This window comes from Salvelinus sp. IW2-2015, linkage group LG14 (assembly GCF_002910315.2).
Source record: "Salvelinus sp. IW2-2015 linkage group LG14, ASM291031v2, whole genome shotgun sequence".
Lineage (NCBI taxonomy): Eukaryota > Metazoa > Chordata > Actinopteri > Salmoniformes > Salmonidae > Salvelinus > Salvelinus sp. IW2-2015.
The window spans coordinates 20,573,128-20,591,613 of record NC_036854.1 but is presented as its reverse complement, the minus strand read 5'-3'; the positions used below and the strand labels follow the sequence as shown (position 1 = coordinate 20,591,613).

The 18,486-nt window shown below is 41.5% G+C and overlaps 1 protein-coding gene across 1 annotated transcript; it reads right to left on the bottom strand.

Moving 5' to 3' along the window:
- Nucleotides 1–1,128: 1,128 nt before the first annotated feature.
- LOC111973462 (terminal nucleotidyltransferase 5A) lies at nt 1,129–7,642 on the bottom strand. Its single transcript, XM_024000833.1, has 2 exons — nt 6,426–7,642; nt 1,129–3,734 (listed from the first exon to the last, which is right to left on the bottom strand). The coding sequence occupies exons 1-2, from the start codon at nt 6,861–6,863 to the stop codon at nt 2,853–2,855; spliced, it is 1,320 nt and encodes a 439-aa protein (XP_023856601.1). The 5' UTR covers nt 6,864–7,642; the 3' UTR covers nt 1,129–2,852.
- Nucleotides 7,643–18,486: the final 10,844 nt, after the last annotated feature.

The following is an 18,486-nucleotide window of genomic DNA, read 5'->3' as shown; positions in this document are numbered from 1 at the left end:
GGAGAAATGGGCCAAATTTCACCCAACTTATTGTGGGAAGCTTGTGGAAGGCTACCCGAAACGTTTGACCCAAGTTAAACTATTTAAAGGCAATGCTACCAAATACTAATTGAGTGTATGTAAACTTCTGACCCACTGGGAATGTGATGAAAGAAATAAAAGCTGAAATAAATAATTCTCTCTACCATTATTCTGACATTTCACATTCTTAAAATAAAGTGGTGATCCTAACTGACCTAAGACAGGGACTTTTTACTAGGATTAAATGTCAGGAATTGTGAAAAACTGAGTTTAAATGTATTTGGCTAAGGTGCATGTAACCTTCGACTTCAACTGTATTCTGTACTTTATACTTTTGGAAAAACTGAAAAGATAATGAATTCATAATTGACTACAGGAGTGCATAACTGGTTTCTCTTCCTTCTTAATGATAAAGTAATTCATCTTAGACAAATGTGTTTACACATTCTTTTCAAATTTTTGGCCAATCCCATATTGGTTGGCAATCAAAATAGACATTTACACAACAATAAGACATTGAGAGAAACTCAAAAAAGACATTATCTTTCTTAGTTAGAGAATAACGTTTTGAAACAAAAAAGAAAGAAAACAAAAGAAATTGCATGAGCWGTGCCATGGACACAAGTGAGTCTGCATTTGAAAGTTTCCCACTGGGCAAAAACTGGTTGAATCAACGTTGTTTCCACGTCATTTTAACCAAAATAATCTATGTGATGATGTTGAATCACAGTGAAAAACGGATTGCATTAGCAAAAAGTGATCAACATGAGGGCATTTCGTCTCAACTTTCACCCAACTTTTAAGCTAAATCCAATGACATGGGGAAATGTTTTGTTGATTTCACGCTGAATTGACGTTAGTTGACAACTCAACCAAATGTAAATCAAAACTAGACATTGAACTGACGTCTGTGCCCAGTGGGTTGTGTGTATGAGTCACCATTGAAATAACATTCTCTCACCCACATACGCAAACACACACACACACACACATACACACACGCACTTGCATTAATACTCTTTACAACCTCTTGGAACGTGGCAATCAACAAGACTATGGCATGAGCCGAACAACATGTACAAAAATAGAGAGATTGATAGAAAAATATGAGATCTGAGAACAGGTTTAATAGAAGGATGTGAGATGTCTGCATTGATCGGGGTAGATTTACTCAAAGTTTGTACCTGGTATCTTTATAAGGGAACAAAAAACAACCATTATTGATACATTAACTTAGTTATTATTAGTTATTATCCTTGTCTTAACCTTTACGTTTCGTTCATTATTTTAGGTTTTATTACTTAAAAATAACAGGCTTGAACCCTCCCCCTTTCTCACATCCCACATGGAAATTCCTCACAAAAAAACCATCAGAAATGTAACAAAGAAGAATACATCAAAGAAGGACAATTTCCACCTTTTGAACCCAAACATATACTGCCCACACACACACACACTGAAATATCACAAATACATCTCTCAAGCAACACTTTCAGACCCCTCTCTCTACTGGTAAAAAAAACTCTCTAACAGTATGAGTCAGGCCTGTAAATTACTACACACTTGTAGTGTGCAAGAGTTTACAGGCCTGTCACCAGACACTACACGTTTGCAGGAGTTTAAAGGCTTGACTCATACTCTAATCCTCTCTCCTTGTAACCTCCTCACTCAGGACCCTCTCTCACCTTCTCCTTCCTTTCTCTCTCACACTATAACTCATCTCCCTCTCTCGTCATCCAATTAGAATTTTGGGAGATATGAGACACAAACCTTGTTCCTCTACTTCAATAACAGTTCACATTGTGTCCCTCTCTGGTCTAAAAAACATTCATTTACACAAGTAACACACCATCATCATCCTTAAAAAGGTTCATGGTCCTTTGTCTAAAATGAACAAGTCTGGGTTTATTCACAAAATATTCACAAAAACCTGTTTCTTCCTTTTAGACATGTAGGCACTTAAAGCAAAAATATTCACATCAACATATTGCATTTTTTTGTTGCTTTTTCTTCTTCTTCTCCTTGATCAGCCAAAATGTGGGTCTCTAAAAGATAGATCTTTGGTTTGTAAACAATGTCCAGTTCTTCTTTTGCATTGTCTGGGGTAAGCCTTACTTCTTATTTTCACTGGTCAGAAAAAGGTAGCCAATCAGGACGTGTCCACATCTTCCTGAATTCTCTCACTTTCCTACACAATACACTCAGTGTTTGCCTATGTACTGTACATGYCTTATGTATGCACTGTATGGTGTGTGAGAGTGTGTCTGTGTTTTTATGCATGTATGAGTGTTATGGAGTATACTGTAGATGGGTGTATATTTAAGAGTGAGTCTCAAATTCAAGCCATTGCTTGCCAAAACATAACCACTAACACGTTGGTTACATACATCATTTCACTGCATCATCAACACTGGTAGTATTCAGCCCTAAGCCGAATGTTCCTATCTCTGTCACTCTGTGGTGGTGCTTGGTTGTCCAGCAAGGTGTTTAGCCTGGTCTCCTAGGACTGGCTAGTCGCCATGGACAAACTGGCCTCCTGGGTTCAACCTCAGCCTCATCTTAGGTCAGCCTTCTCCCCTCCCTTTTGCCCTCTCGTCCACCGCTGGCTTTCTGCCTTGGAGGAAAGCCTTCTCTCCAGGGTCAGACCACATCCAAGTGGCCTCTCTTCTTCTCTCCTCTCCATCCTGCTCACAGCCAAAGCAAAAATATGCCTCTCTTTGAGTCTCTGTTTGAATAAAGAGAGGAACCACCATCATCCTGTGATCCATTCATTAGTTAGGATGAGAATTCCATTGTTCCATAAGTGACTGTGTGTGTCCACTATCTCACACTTAGTTGCAGGGCATCCATGCAGTGTACATGGGGTGGTGGGGAGGCGGTTGGTGTGGATGGGGGTATTGCTGAGGGGGGTATTGCTGAGGGGGGCACTGTTGATGGGGGTACTGTTGATGGAGGTACTGCGGAGGATGGTAGTGAGGGTAAACAGGCTGCACCTGGGCCACGTAGTAGTTGCTGAAGTTGCTGTCGGCCACATAAGGGGCAGGCTGGTAGTAGCAGGTGACGTTGGCCGTGTTGGGGATAACGTTCTGCTCGGCAAGGACCCGAAGGGCCAGGGAGGAGATGAGGCCCAGTGTCTGTCTCCTCTCGTGGCCCATCAGGCACACTGTGCTCTCCTGCACTACCCCATGCAGAGTGGCCAGATAGTCGTATTTCCTGTCTTCGAGACCCACAAAGTGGTTCTGGAGGTAGGATTCCAGCTTCCTCCTCTGCTCGCCCAGCTCTGGGAAGTCTATGAAGAACCTGGAGCACATGTAGCGTTGCAGAATTTTCATTTCGGTTCCGGAAGCGGCGCAGAAACCCCGGACCAGCAGATGGCAATATTTCAGAAGACCACCACCACGAATCTCCTCAGGGTTCCTCGTGCAGATGAGGCGTTTGCGTAGATGGTCGAGGGCCGCGGGGAAATCCCCGTAGACACTTTCTCCCAGGATGGTGGGGTGGAAGGTGTCAGCCATGGGGTGCTCGGAGCACTCGTAGAAGAGGAGAAGGGAGTCCAGGCGAATCTGGAAGGAGTCCACACTGAACTCAAACTGGCGACGCAGAGAGTCCACAAACTTGAGCTCCACATTCTTGCCTCTGTTGTTGGAGAGGGAGATGAGGCTCCAGCGGTCTGAGTCATTACACACCTTCACCATCTTCTGCACATAGGCCTCCTGAAAACACAACAACACAGACATAAAAAACATGTCTTAGTCACACATCTGACATCTCTACATCTACATGTTTTGTCTATGGTAATAGGTYGTTAATAAATGAATGATTAGATACAGATGTAGGATATTAATTTGAGCCAGTTTGCTAGCAAGAGGAAATTTGAATTATTATKTGGATTATAATTAATGGATATTATTGTAGGGGTTGATACATTTTTTGTAAGGGAAAAACAAGTGGAAATGTCAAACTTCAGAAGACATTTTAAACTACAATTAGACTACACATTTAAAATATCCCACATTGCAGGAAAGTTCTCCTGCTACAGGGCGATCAAATTAAGATCCTACACCTGTACATTAAATACATAAATTAAATGTTTCATTGTATAGAATTATCAGCATATTCATCATAATTTAACCAAACATGTTAATAGATTAAAGTGTTTATTATGTCTCATGGTTTATTTCTGCATTTATTCTCAGTACATGTATCATCCTCTGTATCTAGGTCTGGCAATGTGTCTGGTGACGGGGAGTAATAATACAGTATATTAAGAAATAAAGTATGTCAGGGGTTCATTTGAGTGTGGTAGATGATTTTCTGGTGTCATTTTTACTTTCTGTTCAATATTCAATTAATCTACAGTACCAGTCAAAAGTTTGGGCACCCCTACTCAATCAAGGGTTTTTCTTTATTTTTTACTGTTTTCCACATTGTAGAATAATAGTAAAGACATCAAAACTATGAAATAACCAAAAAAGTGTTAAACAAATCAAAATATATTGTAGATTTTAGATTCTTCAAAGTATGATGACAGCTTTGCACACGCTTGGCATTCCCTCAACCAGCTTCACCTGGAATGCTTTTCCAACAGTCTTGAAGGAGTTCTCACATATGCTGAGCACTTGTTGGCTGCTTTTAATTCACTCTGCGGTCAACTCATCCCAAACCACCTCAATTGGGTTGAGGTCGGGTGATTGTGGAGGCCAGGTCATCTGATGCAGCACTCCATCACTCTCCTTCTTGGTCAWATAGCCATTACACAGCCTGGAGGTGTGGCGTGTCATTGTCCTGTTGGGAAAAAAATGATATTCCCACTAAGCATAAACCAGATGGGATGGTGTATCACTGCAGAATGCTGTGGTTGCCATGCTGGTTAAGTGTGACTTGAATTCAAAATAAATCACAGACAGTGTGACCAGCAAAGCACCCCCACACTATTACACCTCCTCCTCCATGCTTCACGGTGGGAACCACACATGCAGAGATCATCCGTTCACCTACAATGCGTCTCACAAAGACACGGCGGTTGGAACCAAAAATCTCAAATTTGGACTCATCAGACCAAAGGACAGATTTCCACCGGTCTAATGTCCATTGCCCGTGTTTCTTGGCCCAAGCCAAGTCTCTTCTTCTTATTGGTGTCCTTTAGTAGTGGTTTCTTTGCAGCAATTCGACCATGAAGGCCTGATCCATGCAGTCTCCTCTGAACAATTGATGTTGAGATGTGTCTTTTACTTATTTATTTTGGCTGCAATTTCTGAGGCTGGTAACTCTAATGAACTTATCCTCTGCAGCAGTGGTAACTTGATGGTTTTTGCAACTGCACTTGAAGAAACTTTAAAAGTTCTTGAAATTTTCCAGATTGACTGACCTTCATGTCTTAAAGTAATGATGGAATGTCGTTTCGCTTTGCTTATTTTAGCTGTTCTTGCCATATTATGGACTTGGTCTTTTACCAAATAGGGCTATCTTCTGTTTACCACCCCTAACTTGTCACAACACAACTGACTGGCTCAAATACATTAAGAAGGAAAGAAATTCCACAAATGAACTTTTAACAAGGGACACCTGTTAACTTAAATGCATTCCAGGTGACTACCTCATGAAGCTGGTTGATAGAATGCCAAGAGTGTGCAAAGCTGTCATCACGTCAACAACGGGTGGCTGTTGTGAAGAATCTCAAATATAAAATATATTTTGATTTGTTAAACACTTTTTTGGTTACTACATAATTCCATGCGCATTATTTCATAGTTTTGATGTCTTCACTATTACTCTACAATGTAGAAAATAGTAAAAATAAAGAAAAGCTATGAAATAACACACATGGAATTATGAGTAGGTGTGTCTAAACTTTTGACTGGTACTGTATATGTTTACTGTATATGTTTTGCATTGAAGGGAGGGTAATCCTCTCCCCCCAGAGCTGGGTCATGCGTAAGTACGTATCCATGTAACTGAGAAGCGACCATTAATGCGGCTCCCCTTCCGATTGGATTAGTGTGAATCCTCTTTGTAGTGGAAACCACTGTTTCTACTATCTGCAGCCCTATCACCATGCAAATGCAGGRAAGAATTCTGAATGCACCATTTTGCAAATACGTTAATGTTGATACTGTGCGGATTGGCATAACTGTAATTTATTGGCTGCTGTAGGGTGCATAATGTATTGCAGTAAGCACTTTGAGATGGAATGAAGATATGAAAGTAACGTGTAATCGAAATGCATTATCATTCTTGTGCATAACTTTCACTGGTTGCATTAGAATCCAAGTCTTGATACGACGCTTGCAATGAATATAGAAACATTTGCGCTCCTAAATTGGTGCGTAATAAACTACATAAACCTGCATTATGAATGTCAAATGTCAAATGATAATGTCAAATGAAAATAAAAGTTATGTTACCTTTAAGGTCACTGGCGTTATCTTGTCCTTGTTCACTCCCTCGGGTAAGAAGTCTAGCAGAGCGCCCAGAACTATATCCTTCACCGTCTGGAACTCCATCTCGCCTTTCAGGTCAGCACAGAATATCAAGTCCAGATCCTTCCATCCTAACCCGCTGTCCTCATGTAGAACATGGCTGGCCGCGGAACCGTTCAGACGGACCTCTCGGACATGTATCCGTTTCTCCTCCATGCGACACCGGACCACTTTGACGATGTCCCGCGGTTTTATCTCCAGGGTGGGGAAGTTCCAGCGGCCGTGGATGGGGATGGACCCAGCCAGGATGACGTCCAGGCGCTGCACTTGTTCCCAATTGAGCACGCTGAAGTTTCTGCTCTCCCCGTCCACCAGACAGCCTTCCACCGGAGTCGATCGACTCGAGTCGACTTTCTCGCCCATATTGGTAAGAGGTAGATATGAAAATGTAAACGCTAAAAGTGTCCTTTCGTCTCCTGCTTCGCTGTGAGATAAGGCGRCCGTGTTGCCGCTGGGGTAGATTGACAGAGTGCTTTGGCCACATTAGCTGGCTGTATTTATCTGTATCACCGACCTTTAGATAACGTATCTTTATCACCGTCCTTTAGATAACGTTGTTTACCATAACAAGACGAAGCATCTCTCATTTAAACACAGCATACGTGTAGTTTCACTTCTCTGTTGCTTGTAGCGGAGATGAGGCATATGGTCAGCCAGTTGTYCTGCGTAAAGCTAGCTGTCCATTGTCTTCCCTTTCCCCAAGTTCAGTGGGGATATTATTCGATTGCTGAGCAGGTCTAAAGGGCTTGTCCAGCCGTGGGGTTCACACACTATCCTGTATTCCTTACCTCACTGTGCGCTTTCTCTTCCGTCTGTGTCGCCGTCGCTTAAATGTGCKCCTGTCGATGATCATCAATACAGAATAGCGTCTTGCACTTTCTCAATGCGTCTTTTCTGTTCGACTCAAAAACATTTTTGCACCTCCCAAAGTTGATTTTCCTTTCACTTTTACGCGCAGAAGATTTCACGGATCTTGGTATTTCTCCTCTGCTTCTATTTTACGCATCAGATTTAACCCACGAAATACGTATTCCTATACACTTTCTTCACCTATCATTCACAGAAAATGGTCTATGGCTTCTACTTGCCTGTTACATTTTGCCAGTTTTTCGCTTGACGGCAGTGCGTCATGCCACAGAGGACTCGCGCTACAGATGAGAGGTTCTGACGAGTATGCTTTCCTCAGCAAAGGAATGGCGGGGCGGGTTAGTTTGAATGGCAGCTCGTTCCACCAATCGCTGTAATCGGTACATTCCTAGCAACCTGTAGAGCGAATTAAGTTGTCCCATATGCTGATATGAGGTCAGTTTTGCATTTCACCCCTCATGTTATATTGGCAGAAGGAACCCTGATTATAGATCTGTCACTATAGGCTAAATCTACATGGACACTTGCAGACCAATGCTGGTTTTATAGATGCAACACCTTTTGCAAAGTTTTTTAAATATATGCTTTTCACAGTCATTTTACACCCCAATGATTCACTACTACAGCCACATACATGTGTTGTTATACCCTTCACATGTGTCACAGAGAGTACCGTTAATGATGTGTAGATATTATATCAGATATGTAGATACATGTTATTTATACAAATATTCATGTTAACTATCAGTCACTCATATTCATCTTTTCTTAAATCTAAATTAGGCTATGCTAGATCCTTGCATATATCACTATCTAGAGGTGGCAAGAGCAACACCTCTCTCTCTCTTTCTCATTTACATTTAACATGTTTATATTATAGTAATATTGCAGACTTTTATCCAGAGCAACTTAAAAGAAGTGCATTCAACTACGGAGCCAGCACATGACATGAACATTGCATGTACAACCTTCTTCAAAAAGTAAATGTTGGAATCACAGTGCTAAAGTCAATGCAAGGTGTATTAGGTGTGTGTATAGTAACAGTACTCTGAGTAATGGTACAGTATGTAAGCTATATTCCATAGTGTCAGGTTGGGCTCCTTATCACTCAGAACCCATCAGATAGAGCTTCACTGGCATATCTACGTCACTGTTGACTACCTCATAAACCAGCTTAATGCAGATTACTATGTATGTACAGTAGCACACACACATATACAAACACAGCCACACACACATACTGTAGGTGTGCACCCATGTTGACTCCAATTCTTCCCACAGTTGTGTCAAGATGGCTGGACCATTCTTGGTACATACTGTATGGGAAACTGTTGACTGCTAAAAACCCAGCATTGTTGCAGTTTTTGACACAAACCGGTGCGCCTGGCACSTACTACCATACCCCGTTCMAAGGCACTTATATATTTTGGCTTGCCCATTCACTCTCTGAATGGCACACATACACAATCCATGTCTCAATTGCCTCAATACTTAAAAATCCTTCTTTAACCGGTCTCCTCCCCTTCTTCTACACTGATTGAAGTGGATTTAACAGGTGACATCAATAAGGGATCATAGCTTTCATATGGATTCACCTGGTCAGTTTATGTCATGGAAAGAGCAGTGTTGATAATGTTTTGTACACTCATTGTATGCCCACACACACACACACACACACACACACACACACACACACACACACACACACACACACATAGGCCTGTGTTTTTTCCCATGACTATTAACCTAACTTGCTATTTTACAGTGTTACAGTTACAATTACAACTTATTGGCAGAAACAAGGAAGGAATGACCACCCTGCCAAATGACATGTGACCTGGACCTGTGCAGGCTCTGCATTGTAAAACCACTATTTTACTGCCACAGAGGGCACAGACATTTTGGGCCTATAAACAGTGACCTGAAAAATAAACCTTTGCACAGTCACGCTATGAAACCACCCACTTTTCTCCTGGGCTGGCCTGTTGAAAAGAGAGCTGTGTGAGAGGAGAGGTGGTGAAAGAGAATACTGATAATCCTACACCTCTCTGAAAAATAGGTCTCGATCCAGAAACAGAATGGAAAATAGTTTGATTAGTAAAATTCGGACACACAGTTACACAGTGTTTTTTAGATTAGTTATTTGAGATAGTATCTGGAATATAGTCCATGCAGAAAGAGTGGCTGCAATTTCAATCCACCATTTCTGTATGGTTACTTTGTCAGACTTACAAACGGCTCATGTTAGAATCGACCATTGAAATGACTCAAGAAATTCATCACAGTGGCCTACCCTCACCTCCAACCTAACCGTTTTACCCCAGAATCATAATGGATTTAGGAAGATGGTGGGCAACGTCTGGGAAAAGGGGTGCAACACAGAACTAACATATGTGTCATACTCTGAGACTTAGTCGTAGAGGTAATAGGTTATGGGTCAGAGTGCAGCTATACGCTTCCGGCTCAGGTTATACATAGTCACGTTCACACAGGAGGGAAGAGGGAGGGCAGTTGAGTTATCTGATTGGTTTATAGAGGCTGATTTGACCCAGAATAACAAAAGTCTCTTTGAAGACTTACAGTAACAAGAGATAATTGTCAATCCTCTATCAGCTACCAATGCAATTTCACTATGAGTTAGTTTCTGTTTGTCCTCCAAAGAATCTTGCCATATAATGAAATGCATGCAATATTAATCAATGCAAAGCAACACATTAAAACTGTATTTGTTCAAGGATTCATCTAATGCACATCTAATGCACAATAGGCTACATATCTTACTTTGCTAGCTGACAACTTTACGTTTTTTTTTCTTTTTACTTTTTAAGCTGTATAAGCTGTATAAGAGAGCAGATTATTTCTATAGGTGAGAAAGAGAGACCAGTGAACAGTCTCCATTCAGCTATTGACTCCATGTCAGGCTTAGGAGACCATTCGTATGATACAGCCAACTAGATTAGCTTTGACACTAAGACCCTGCAAGTGGATGACAGCTTGCCCTCAAGACCACTCCTTAAATCATGTGGTTAAGTAAAAGGCCAACTTAATACAAATATGTGTTTCATGCTGTCTTATTACAAGCATATTGAAGTGTAGGATTTGCAGTTGTGACACAAACATGTGAGTGCAGACAGGATTTTGTGCACCGTGGGACGTCATAGTAAAGCAGATGAAGACTGTAGGTAGTAGTAAAGCAATTGAGAGAGCGTGCAACCAGCGGCTACCTCTGCCCTCCTTTCCCCCCCTCTCTCCTCCTCCTCCTCCTCCCTCATCCACTTTTCCATCTCCATTTTCACCAACTCCTCCTCCTCAGGAAGTTCATAATAAGATTACCATGAGCCTGTGAGCCGAATATACATCCCCTCCCTCTCTCCCACTCTCTCTCCCTTCCTCCCTCCCACTCTCTCTCCCTTCCCTTCCTCCATTCCTTTCCCTCCTCTCTCCCTTGCCCTGTTTTTCTTCCACTCCCCTCCCTCTTCTGCCACTTTCCCCCCCCCTCCCTCCATGTCTCCTCCCCCACCAGCTGTAGCAGCTATTAGCAGGTTATGTCAGGTATGCTCTGAGCAGGCCCAGAAAAGACGTATTGAGCAACTGTGCTTAATTGATGCTCATATATAGAGTACATAGAACTCACTGGACATTAGACATTTTGGAGAAGTAACTTCAGTTGCACTGCAATTGCACAAGTCTGTGAAATATAGATTCTAGCAAGGATAAATAGATTCTGGTTTGCCCATGGTTGTGGAATAGAAGTGCTAGCACAGGTGGAGAAATGTCCTTTCTAGACAAGGTASAAATGTAGGATCTTAGTTTGATCACCCTGTTGCAGGAGAACTTTCCTGTAATGCAGAACATGTACAAATTGAAGTGTATTTTAGGTTTAAAATGGCTTCTGAAGTTTGTAATTTCAATTTATGATTTTTCCTTATCAAAAATGTATCAACTCTACAAAAATGTCCATTATTTATATAATCCACATAATAACTCATATTTYTTGTTGCTGCAGGATTATTTTCCTGCTGTAGCAAACTGTCTTAATCTGTACCTCTATGTGAACTGCCAGTCATTTTGTGGAGGTTACTTTGGAATTATACAGCAACTGCACCAATTCTTGTATATGTTGAATTACAAGCAGGACCATGGTACAGTATGTGTAAAATGGCGGATATATTTCCATTCGATAATTTGTATTTCTTTATTGCCACTCCCACCCCTCCCTATGGCCCTGACCTTAATGAGTGACCGCTCCAGACCACAGCTGACCTACTGGAGCTCTCTCAGTAAGCCTGCTAAACAGCTCCATTGCTCCTAATGAGATCGCTGACTCGCCCAGCCCGTTAAGCCAAAGATTCACAGCTTCCATCCCTACAGGGTACTATCTAACAGCGTGTGTGTGTGTGTGTGTGTGTGTGTGTGTGTGTGTGTGTGTGTGTGTGTGGTGTGTGTGTGTGTGTGTGTGTGTGTGTGTGTGTGTGTGTGTGTGTGTGTGTGTGTGTGTGTGTGTGTGTGTGTGTGTGTGTGTGTGTGTGTGTGTGTGTGTGTGTGTGTGTGTGTGTGTGTGTGTTTTGTGTTGCGTGCGCGTGCGTGCGTGCTTTCCTACCTTATCAGGACAGATTTCCTGTCTGTCTGTTTGCCTGTCTGTCTGTCTCAATTAATTAATTAATTGTTAATTAGGCTATTGAAGGCATTGCTGTTCACAAGGCAAGATCCTGCTTCAATGAAAGCTATAAAGGTGATTGGTGTTAATTGTTTAATCACTGGGAAGGGCAACACGTACAGTGAGAGACTTACTATTGAAATTAAATTCATGGGGCCAGCTGTTGTACAGTAGGTATGCATATAGACATGCATATTTGGGCCTGTACAGTGATGCATGACTAGACACGCCTATTTTTGCAACTGCAGGGGGATGATTACTCAATATTCTTTACAGTGAACAGCTAAATTTGCTTTAAAAAATGAATAAAACAACACCTCACAACACAACGCCTCTCCCCTATCTGATCTATCTGGTCATGCAAGATTGCACCGTCAGAGCGGGTCGCCTAGTTTCTAGTCCTTAGGAAACTATGCAATATTTAGTTTTTTWAATATATTATTTCTTACATTGTTAGCCCAGAAAATATTAAGTGTTATTACATACAGCCGGGAAGAACTATTGGATATCAGAGCGACGTCAATTTACCAGCACTACGACCAGGAATACGACTTTCCTGAAGCAGATCCTTTGTTCGAACCACCCAAGGCATTCAAACTGATTCCAGAGGCTGACCCAAAACAACGTCACCGCATAAGAGGTAGATTGAGCGGCCTTCTGGTCAGACTTCGGAGGCGTGCACACCACACACCGCTTCCGAGTATATTACTTGCTAATGTCCAGTCTCTAGATAACAAGGTAGATGGAATTAGGGCAAGGGTTGCTTTCCAGAGAGTCATCTGGGATTGTAACCTACTCTATTTCATGGAAACATGGCTCTTTGGGAACATGCTGTCGGAGTCAGTACAGCCACCGGGATTCTTTGTGCGTTGCTCCGACAGGAATAAACATCTCTCCGGGAAGAAGAAGGGCGGGCGTGTATGTTTCATGATTAACGACTAATGGTGTAATTGTAACAATATACAGGAATTCAAGTCCTTCTGTTCACCTGACCTAGAATTCCTTACAATCAAATGCAGACTGTATTATCTCCCAAAAGAATTCTCGTTGGTTATTGTCACAGCCGTGTACATCCCCCCTCAAGCCGATTCCATGACGGCCCTCAAGGAACTCCAATCGTATATCATGAGGCTGCATTTATTTTAGCTGGGGATTTTAACAAAGCAAATTTGAGAACAAGGCTAACTAAATTATATCAGCATATTGATTGTAGTACCCGGGCTGGCAAAACACTGGATCACTGCTACTGTAACTTCCGCGATGCATACAAGGCCCTGCCCCGCCCTTCGTTCGGCAAATCTGACTACGACTCCATTTTTCTTGTCCCCTCCTATAGGCAGAAACTCAAACCGGATGTACCCGAGACAAGGACCATTCAACGTTGGTCTGACCAATCGGAATCCACGCTTTAAAGATTGTTTTGATCACGCGGACTGGGACATGTTCCGGGTAGCCTCAGAGAATAATTTTGATTTATACAGACAGAGGTGCAATGGCTCTGCTTTGAGTTAAGGCATCCGCATGCATAGTTTCGGTTTGTTCCTAGCAGAACTCGGCTAGATGAAGCCAACGTCTGTGCTCGCATACTCCCTAAAGACCGTTGCTTGAAAAAAGAGAACAAAGCGGTAATATTACTATTGTTTGTCCCTCTTGAGCCACCATAGCAACAACTTAGCCATAACATTTCCTTAAAATAGTCAGAATTAATCTAAGATAAATCAAGAAATCTGTAATTAATTAGATGTTTTTGTCGAGGAGGTCTTAGTCAAGCAATTTTACATCTAGCTAAGAGATTTGGTGCAGTTCTTCTCAAGTAAAAAATGTGCATGAAAACTAGCAGTGCACTACTGACAATACGGCCTAGCTGCTGCTGCGCTCCCCTCTCTCTCGTTGAACCGTTGAATGACAGCAAAAACTTCACTGAAGAATCCCATCCATAGTTCCCAACCCTGCTGTTGGCCAATCACTGACAAAGGGTCTGAACACCAAAACAAACAAAAACTTCACAAAATGTAGTCATAATAAAGAGCAAGCTGTTCATGACTGTCTCAACTATAGGTCAGTGACTTCCAACAGTGGTTAGCAGGGGTACTGCAGGTGTTTAGATTATTTTAATTATTTAATAAAAAAAAATATATTAAAAAATATTAAAAACTGGGAGTATTAATGGTATTAGAAAAGATTTACATTACTTTACACAATGCAAATTGTTTATAATAATACTCCTTTAATTTGTTACACACAAAAAAATTGCGAACCTGTGAATTGTGGTCCTCAAGAGCTTTTAACAGTGATTTGGTGGTGCCCAATAACAGCGGTTTGGGAACCGCTGTTATAGGCTACTGGGTGGTTCCACCAATTCGGTGCCTTTGGAGAAGTGCAACTTGGTCAAAATGACAATTGATTTCACTTTATTTTAACATTCGGTCATAATTAACACATGTTCAACTTGATAAAAAACATGTTTGTCCAGCCCTAGATGTTAAATTTAAAAAATACTATAGTTAGTGCCTAGTGCCAAATTAAGTGACATGTTTGACCGTAACAGGGTTGATGATTTCATCTAAAATCAGCCCTAAATCCCCTTGTGACAGGGTGAATGGAAGCTTGTTGTGTGCAACAGGAAGTGGGAAATGAATGCAAGTTTTTATTTTTTTAATTACAATTGTTAAAACATTTCTAGCATGTCTATCTATGGGTAACAGGGTTGACGTGTTATGTTTGACCCACTCAGTTTCTCACCACAAAACAACCGAAAATTGCCCCAAAAAACAGAACCAGCTCACCTGCTTTTACACTAGGATATCACTATTAGGTGTTCAATGTTTCTTTTGAAAAAAAAWGAAAAAAGAAGACCGTTCTCTGCAGCGCAACACGTCGCTGCGGCGCCTGGGGSGGCGCTTTAGCTCCCCCTCCTGTCCAGCTCAGGCGTTCGGTGTCGCCGGCCTTCTWGCCGCTGCCGAACCTGCTGCTGGCAAACGCCCTTCACTCATCAACCCTGGACTTGTCTCGTCATCATTACACACACCTGGTTCCAATCCCCACCATATCACTGTATATATACTCCCTCTGTCATTTATCTTTGTCGGTCATTGTATATGTTGCTTGTTTTCCTGAGAGGAATCTCTCCTACTATTTCCCGAGTAGTTTATTATTTTGCACTTTAGGTTTCGTCCCGCTTTAATATATGGTGTTTTAATAAACTCAGTAGTTCTAAACCTGCCACTGCCTCCTGCCTACTCCTCTCTACACTTGTGACAGGTTGAMCTTAAAATGAGGGACAAATGTAAATGAATCACTAATCACATAAAATAAATACAAATCTTCAGTACCATATTCGGAAATCACTGTCACAGTAACCAAATAACTAGGGTTTTACAATGACGGTGGAAATTTAGAGAAATGTTGGGGTTAAGTGGGTTAAAATCTTCCTCAAAGTCACAGATAGTGCACTGAGGGATGTCAAAATGCTGCATTTTTCACTGTAAATTCTCCATGTGGTCTGTATTAAAGAGCACTTCATTTAATATAAAAAGCTTTTCAAATTAAATATTGGTACACAATTTCAAAAGGCACTCTTTGCATGGAATGACYCCTCTATCTATGCATCTAACAAGTGTGATGTTTTGTTATGAATCCTCACAGATATACACTTTGGTTAGAACAATGGTTAACAAGGCTGATCACACACACATGCATGCGWGCGCGTACACACACACACACAAACACACACACAAAGTATAGCTTGACATTGCATTGCATTTGGAATTGAGACCCAAGTCCATTCTACTTAATCTATTTCCATTGCTGATTGTCTTTAATCAGACTGTTTCCCCCTCATGTTGAGGGACCTTTCACAGTGTGTCCCCTAAATGCATTTAGCAATGTTTTCAGTGTAAAATTTCAATGACAAACACCAGATATAAAGTATGTAGAAAATATATATTTTTAAATAAGATAATCTTTGAGAACTAACAATCATCAAAATAAAAACTAGACTGTCATGGAGAATCTGAAATTCCAAAAATGTCATGGCATGTGGCCCCCATTGATTTTGTTATAATGTTTGAGTCACTCAGACAGCAGAAGAACAAGGCATAAGCCATGGTAAAATGTGTAGAATTACAGAAAATTAGCTTTAAAACTAAAAATTATCTCAGCCCCATGGCAAAATGTTTTGAATTGCAGAAAACTAGCTTTAAAACAGCCTCCCCCCTAACTTTGCCACCGCTACTTTAAAAAATCCAAGAAGAAACACAGAAGGACTGGCGTTGCCAGAGCGACATAAACAGGAAGTGAGGCGTGTGGTGTCAGTTAGGCTGAGAAGAGATCGGACTCAGTTTCCTGTTTATAAATGTGGCGATCACATCTCCTACCACAGAATCATTCTCAATAACTTCACACAGGCACACCGACATTCACACACACACACACACACACACTTGAGAGAAACACAGCAACACCCCTTAAAGCCACAGACAAATGGTCCAGATACTCTCTTGCTGCTTATACCCACAATATCTCTTCTTAAGATATAGTCTTACACACCCTCACATACAAGCTGCTGTCTGATTCTCTACCCTTTCCCTGAAGTATACAAGGGCAGAAAGGTAAGGAATAAGAACTGCCTTCTCTCTCCCTGTCACTCACTGTCTAATGAGTCATACAACTACAAGGTACCGTTCTGCCATCTGCTGGACAGAGCTACACCAGGTCCATCAGCTGGAGACTTTCTATCATTGGAGAAGGCCTCCTCTCCAAGAATGTCTCCCTCTTAGCTGACACTAGGTGGCAGTCTTTACACAGTTACAATGGCCCCAGCTGTCATTTACTGCACCCAGAAAAGACAGGAGGGGACAGAATGCTTGAGACCCTTTGAGTCCTCTCCAGTCAAACATTAAGGTCTCAAATGATAAGTAGGTCCTCTTCTGCTGGTTTTCAAACAAGGCGTTTTGATTTAAACATAAGTTCAAAACACAAATGAGAATAAGAATGTCAACTAAGTATTTGTCATTATAGTGACAGCCGCTTTTAGATGCAAATCGCTTTTTATACAACTAGAGAATAAGTGATTTATCTAATCKTATGCAATTCAMCTCATATCTGGTAGTAATTTATACGTTTTATTCTTCAAGGTGCAGTGAGCAATGCAGTGCTCCCTCGTATCATGTGGATTTCAGTGTGACCAAAAGGATACAGGCTCCTAAGGCCTCTATCTGTATGATTGTATGTGATTGTATGTGACTGTATATGATTGTATATGATTGTATGTGATTGTATGTGATTGTACATGATTGTATATGATTGTATATGCTCTGGAGAACCATTTGAAACTCTGACTCCATTAGTCATGGTTAATGTTCCACATCATCTTAATGATTTTGACTGGAAAGAACTTGATTTCGAAGAGAGAGAGAGAGAGAGAGAAAGACAGAAAGATACGAGAGCAATGGACAGAGGGTTCAGATCAACCATCTCTCTGTAGTCTGGAGTATTGAATAGAATACAACTTTACTGTCACGGTTGCAAAGCAGTTCCGTTGTTATGGTTCTGCATTTGGTGTCTACAGGCTACTGGCCCTGATACTGACCTGTCAAACCTTCATTCACCTCCTACTGGGATTTCTCTCTGCTAACACCATCACTACAGAAACATACTGTGGGGTTAAATAAGCATACAGTATCTGGGGTTTCCCACAGTATACGAACCTTCAGGGTCGTCTCTGTAGGACCTCTATCCAATCTCACTCTCATAAGTGAAATAGATAGGCCTGTACAGACCATTATATAATGCTGTAGTGTATACTTTGCTATGGCCTATTATCTCTTTCAACAAGTCTGCTAACAGACATTATGAAATTAAATTGCTGTCTTGTTGCATGGGAAGAATTCTGTTTTGCCTCATCCGGAAACTTTTGATTGAATAGGCCCAATTATTATAATTTATTTTAATGGCCATGATTCCAATCAAATCTCCTTCTGTGAACATACTCCAGTCCTCTCTCTGCTTGTACTGCATTTATTTATGTTCCATTCTGTATCAATCATTGTTTGGTGGTTTTTGGGGGGAGACAAAATGCTAACACTTACGGTCAGTGATTCTGAGCCAGCTGGTTTGGAGTCTGGCCATGGTTGATGAGACCACTAGCGCTCTGTCTGTCTCTGTGTCTCTGAACAGTCGTGTGCACTGAAGGGTGAGTCACAGTCAGGCTTGAAGTGGTCTTTACGTTAAGGATCTCTAGCATGCGCTATTGATGTATAGAACGCAACATGGTAAATGTTGGAAACATGGCTGAACAATTTGCTGTTCTATCTGCCTCAGGGGAGAGTGGTGTGGTCAGCGGGATGGTCTGGACCGAACAGAAATGACCAAACTCTGAACTCCAATGAATCCAATTAAAGCCCCACAAAATGAGCACAACCTGAGGGCCCCCCCCCCCCCAGCCACAGCCACAGTTCTCCA

Bases quoted from the DNA above. Each gene is read 5' to 3' on its own strand.
- LOC111973462 (XM_024000833.1), bottom strand. From the start codon at position 6,863: ATGGGCGAGAAAGTCGACTCGAGTCGATCGACTCCGGTGGAAGGCTGT. The intron at 3,735-6,425 runs GTAACATAACTT...TTGTGTTTTCAG, and splicing joins TAACGCCAGTGACCTTAAAG to GAGGCCTATGTGCAGAAGAT.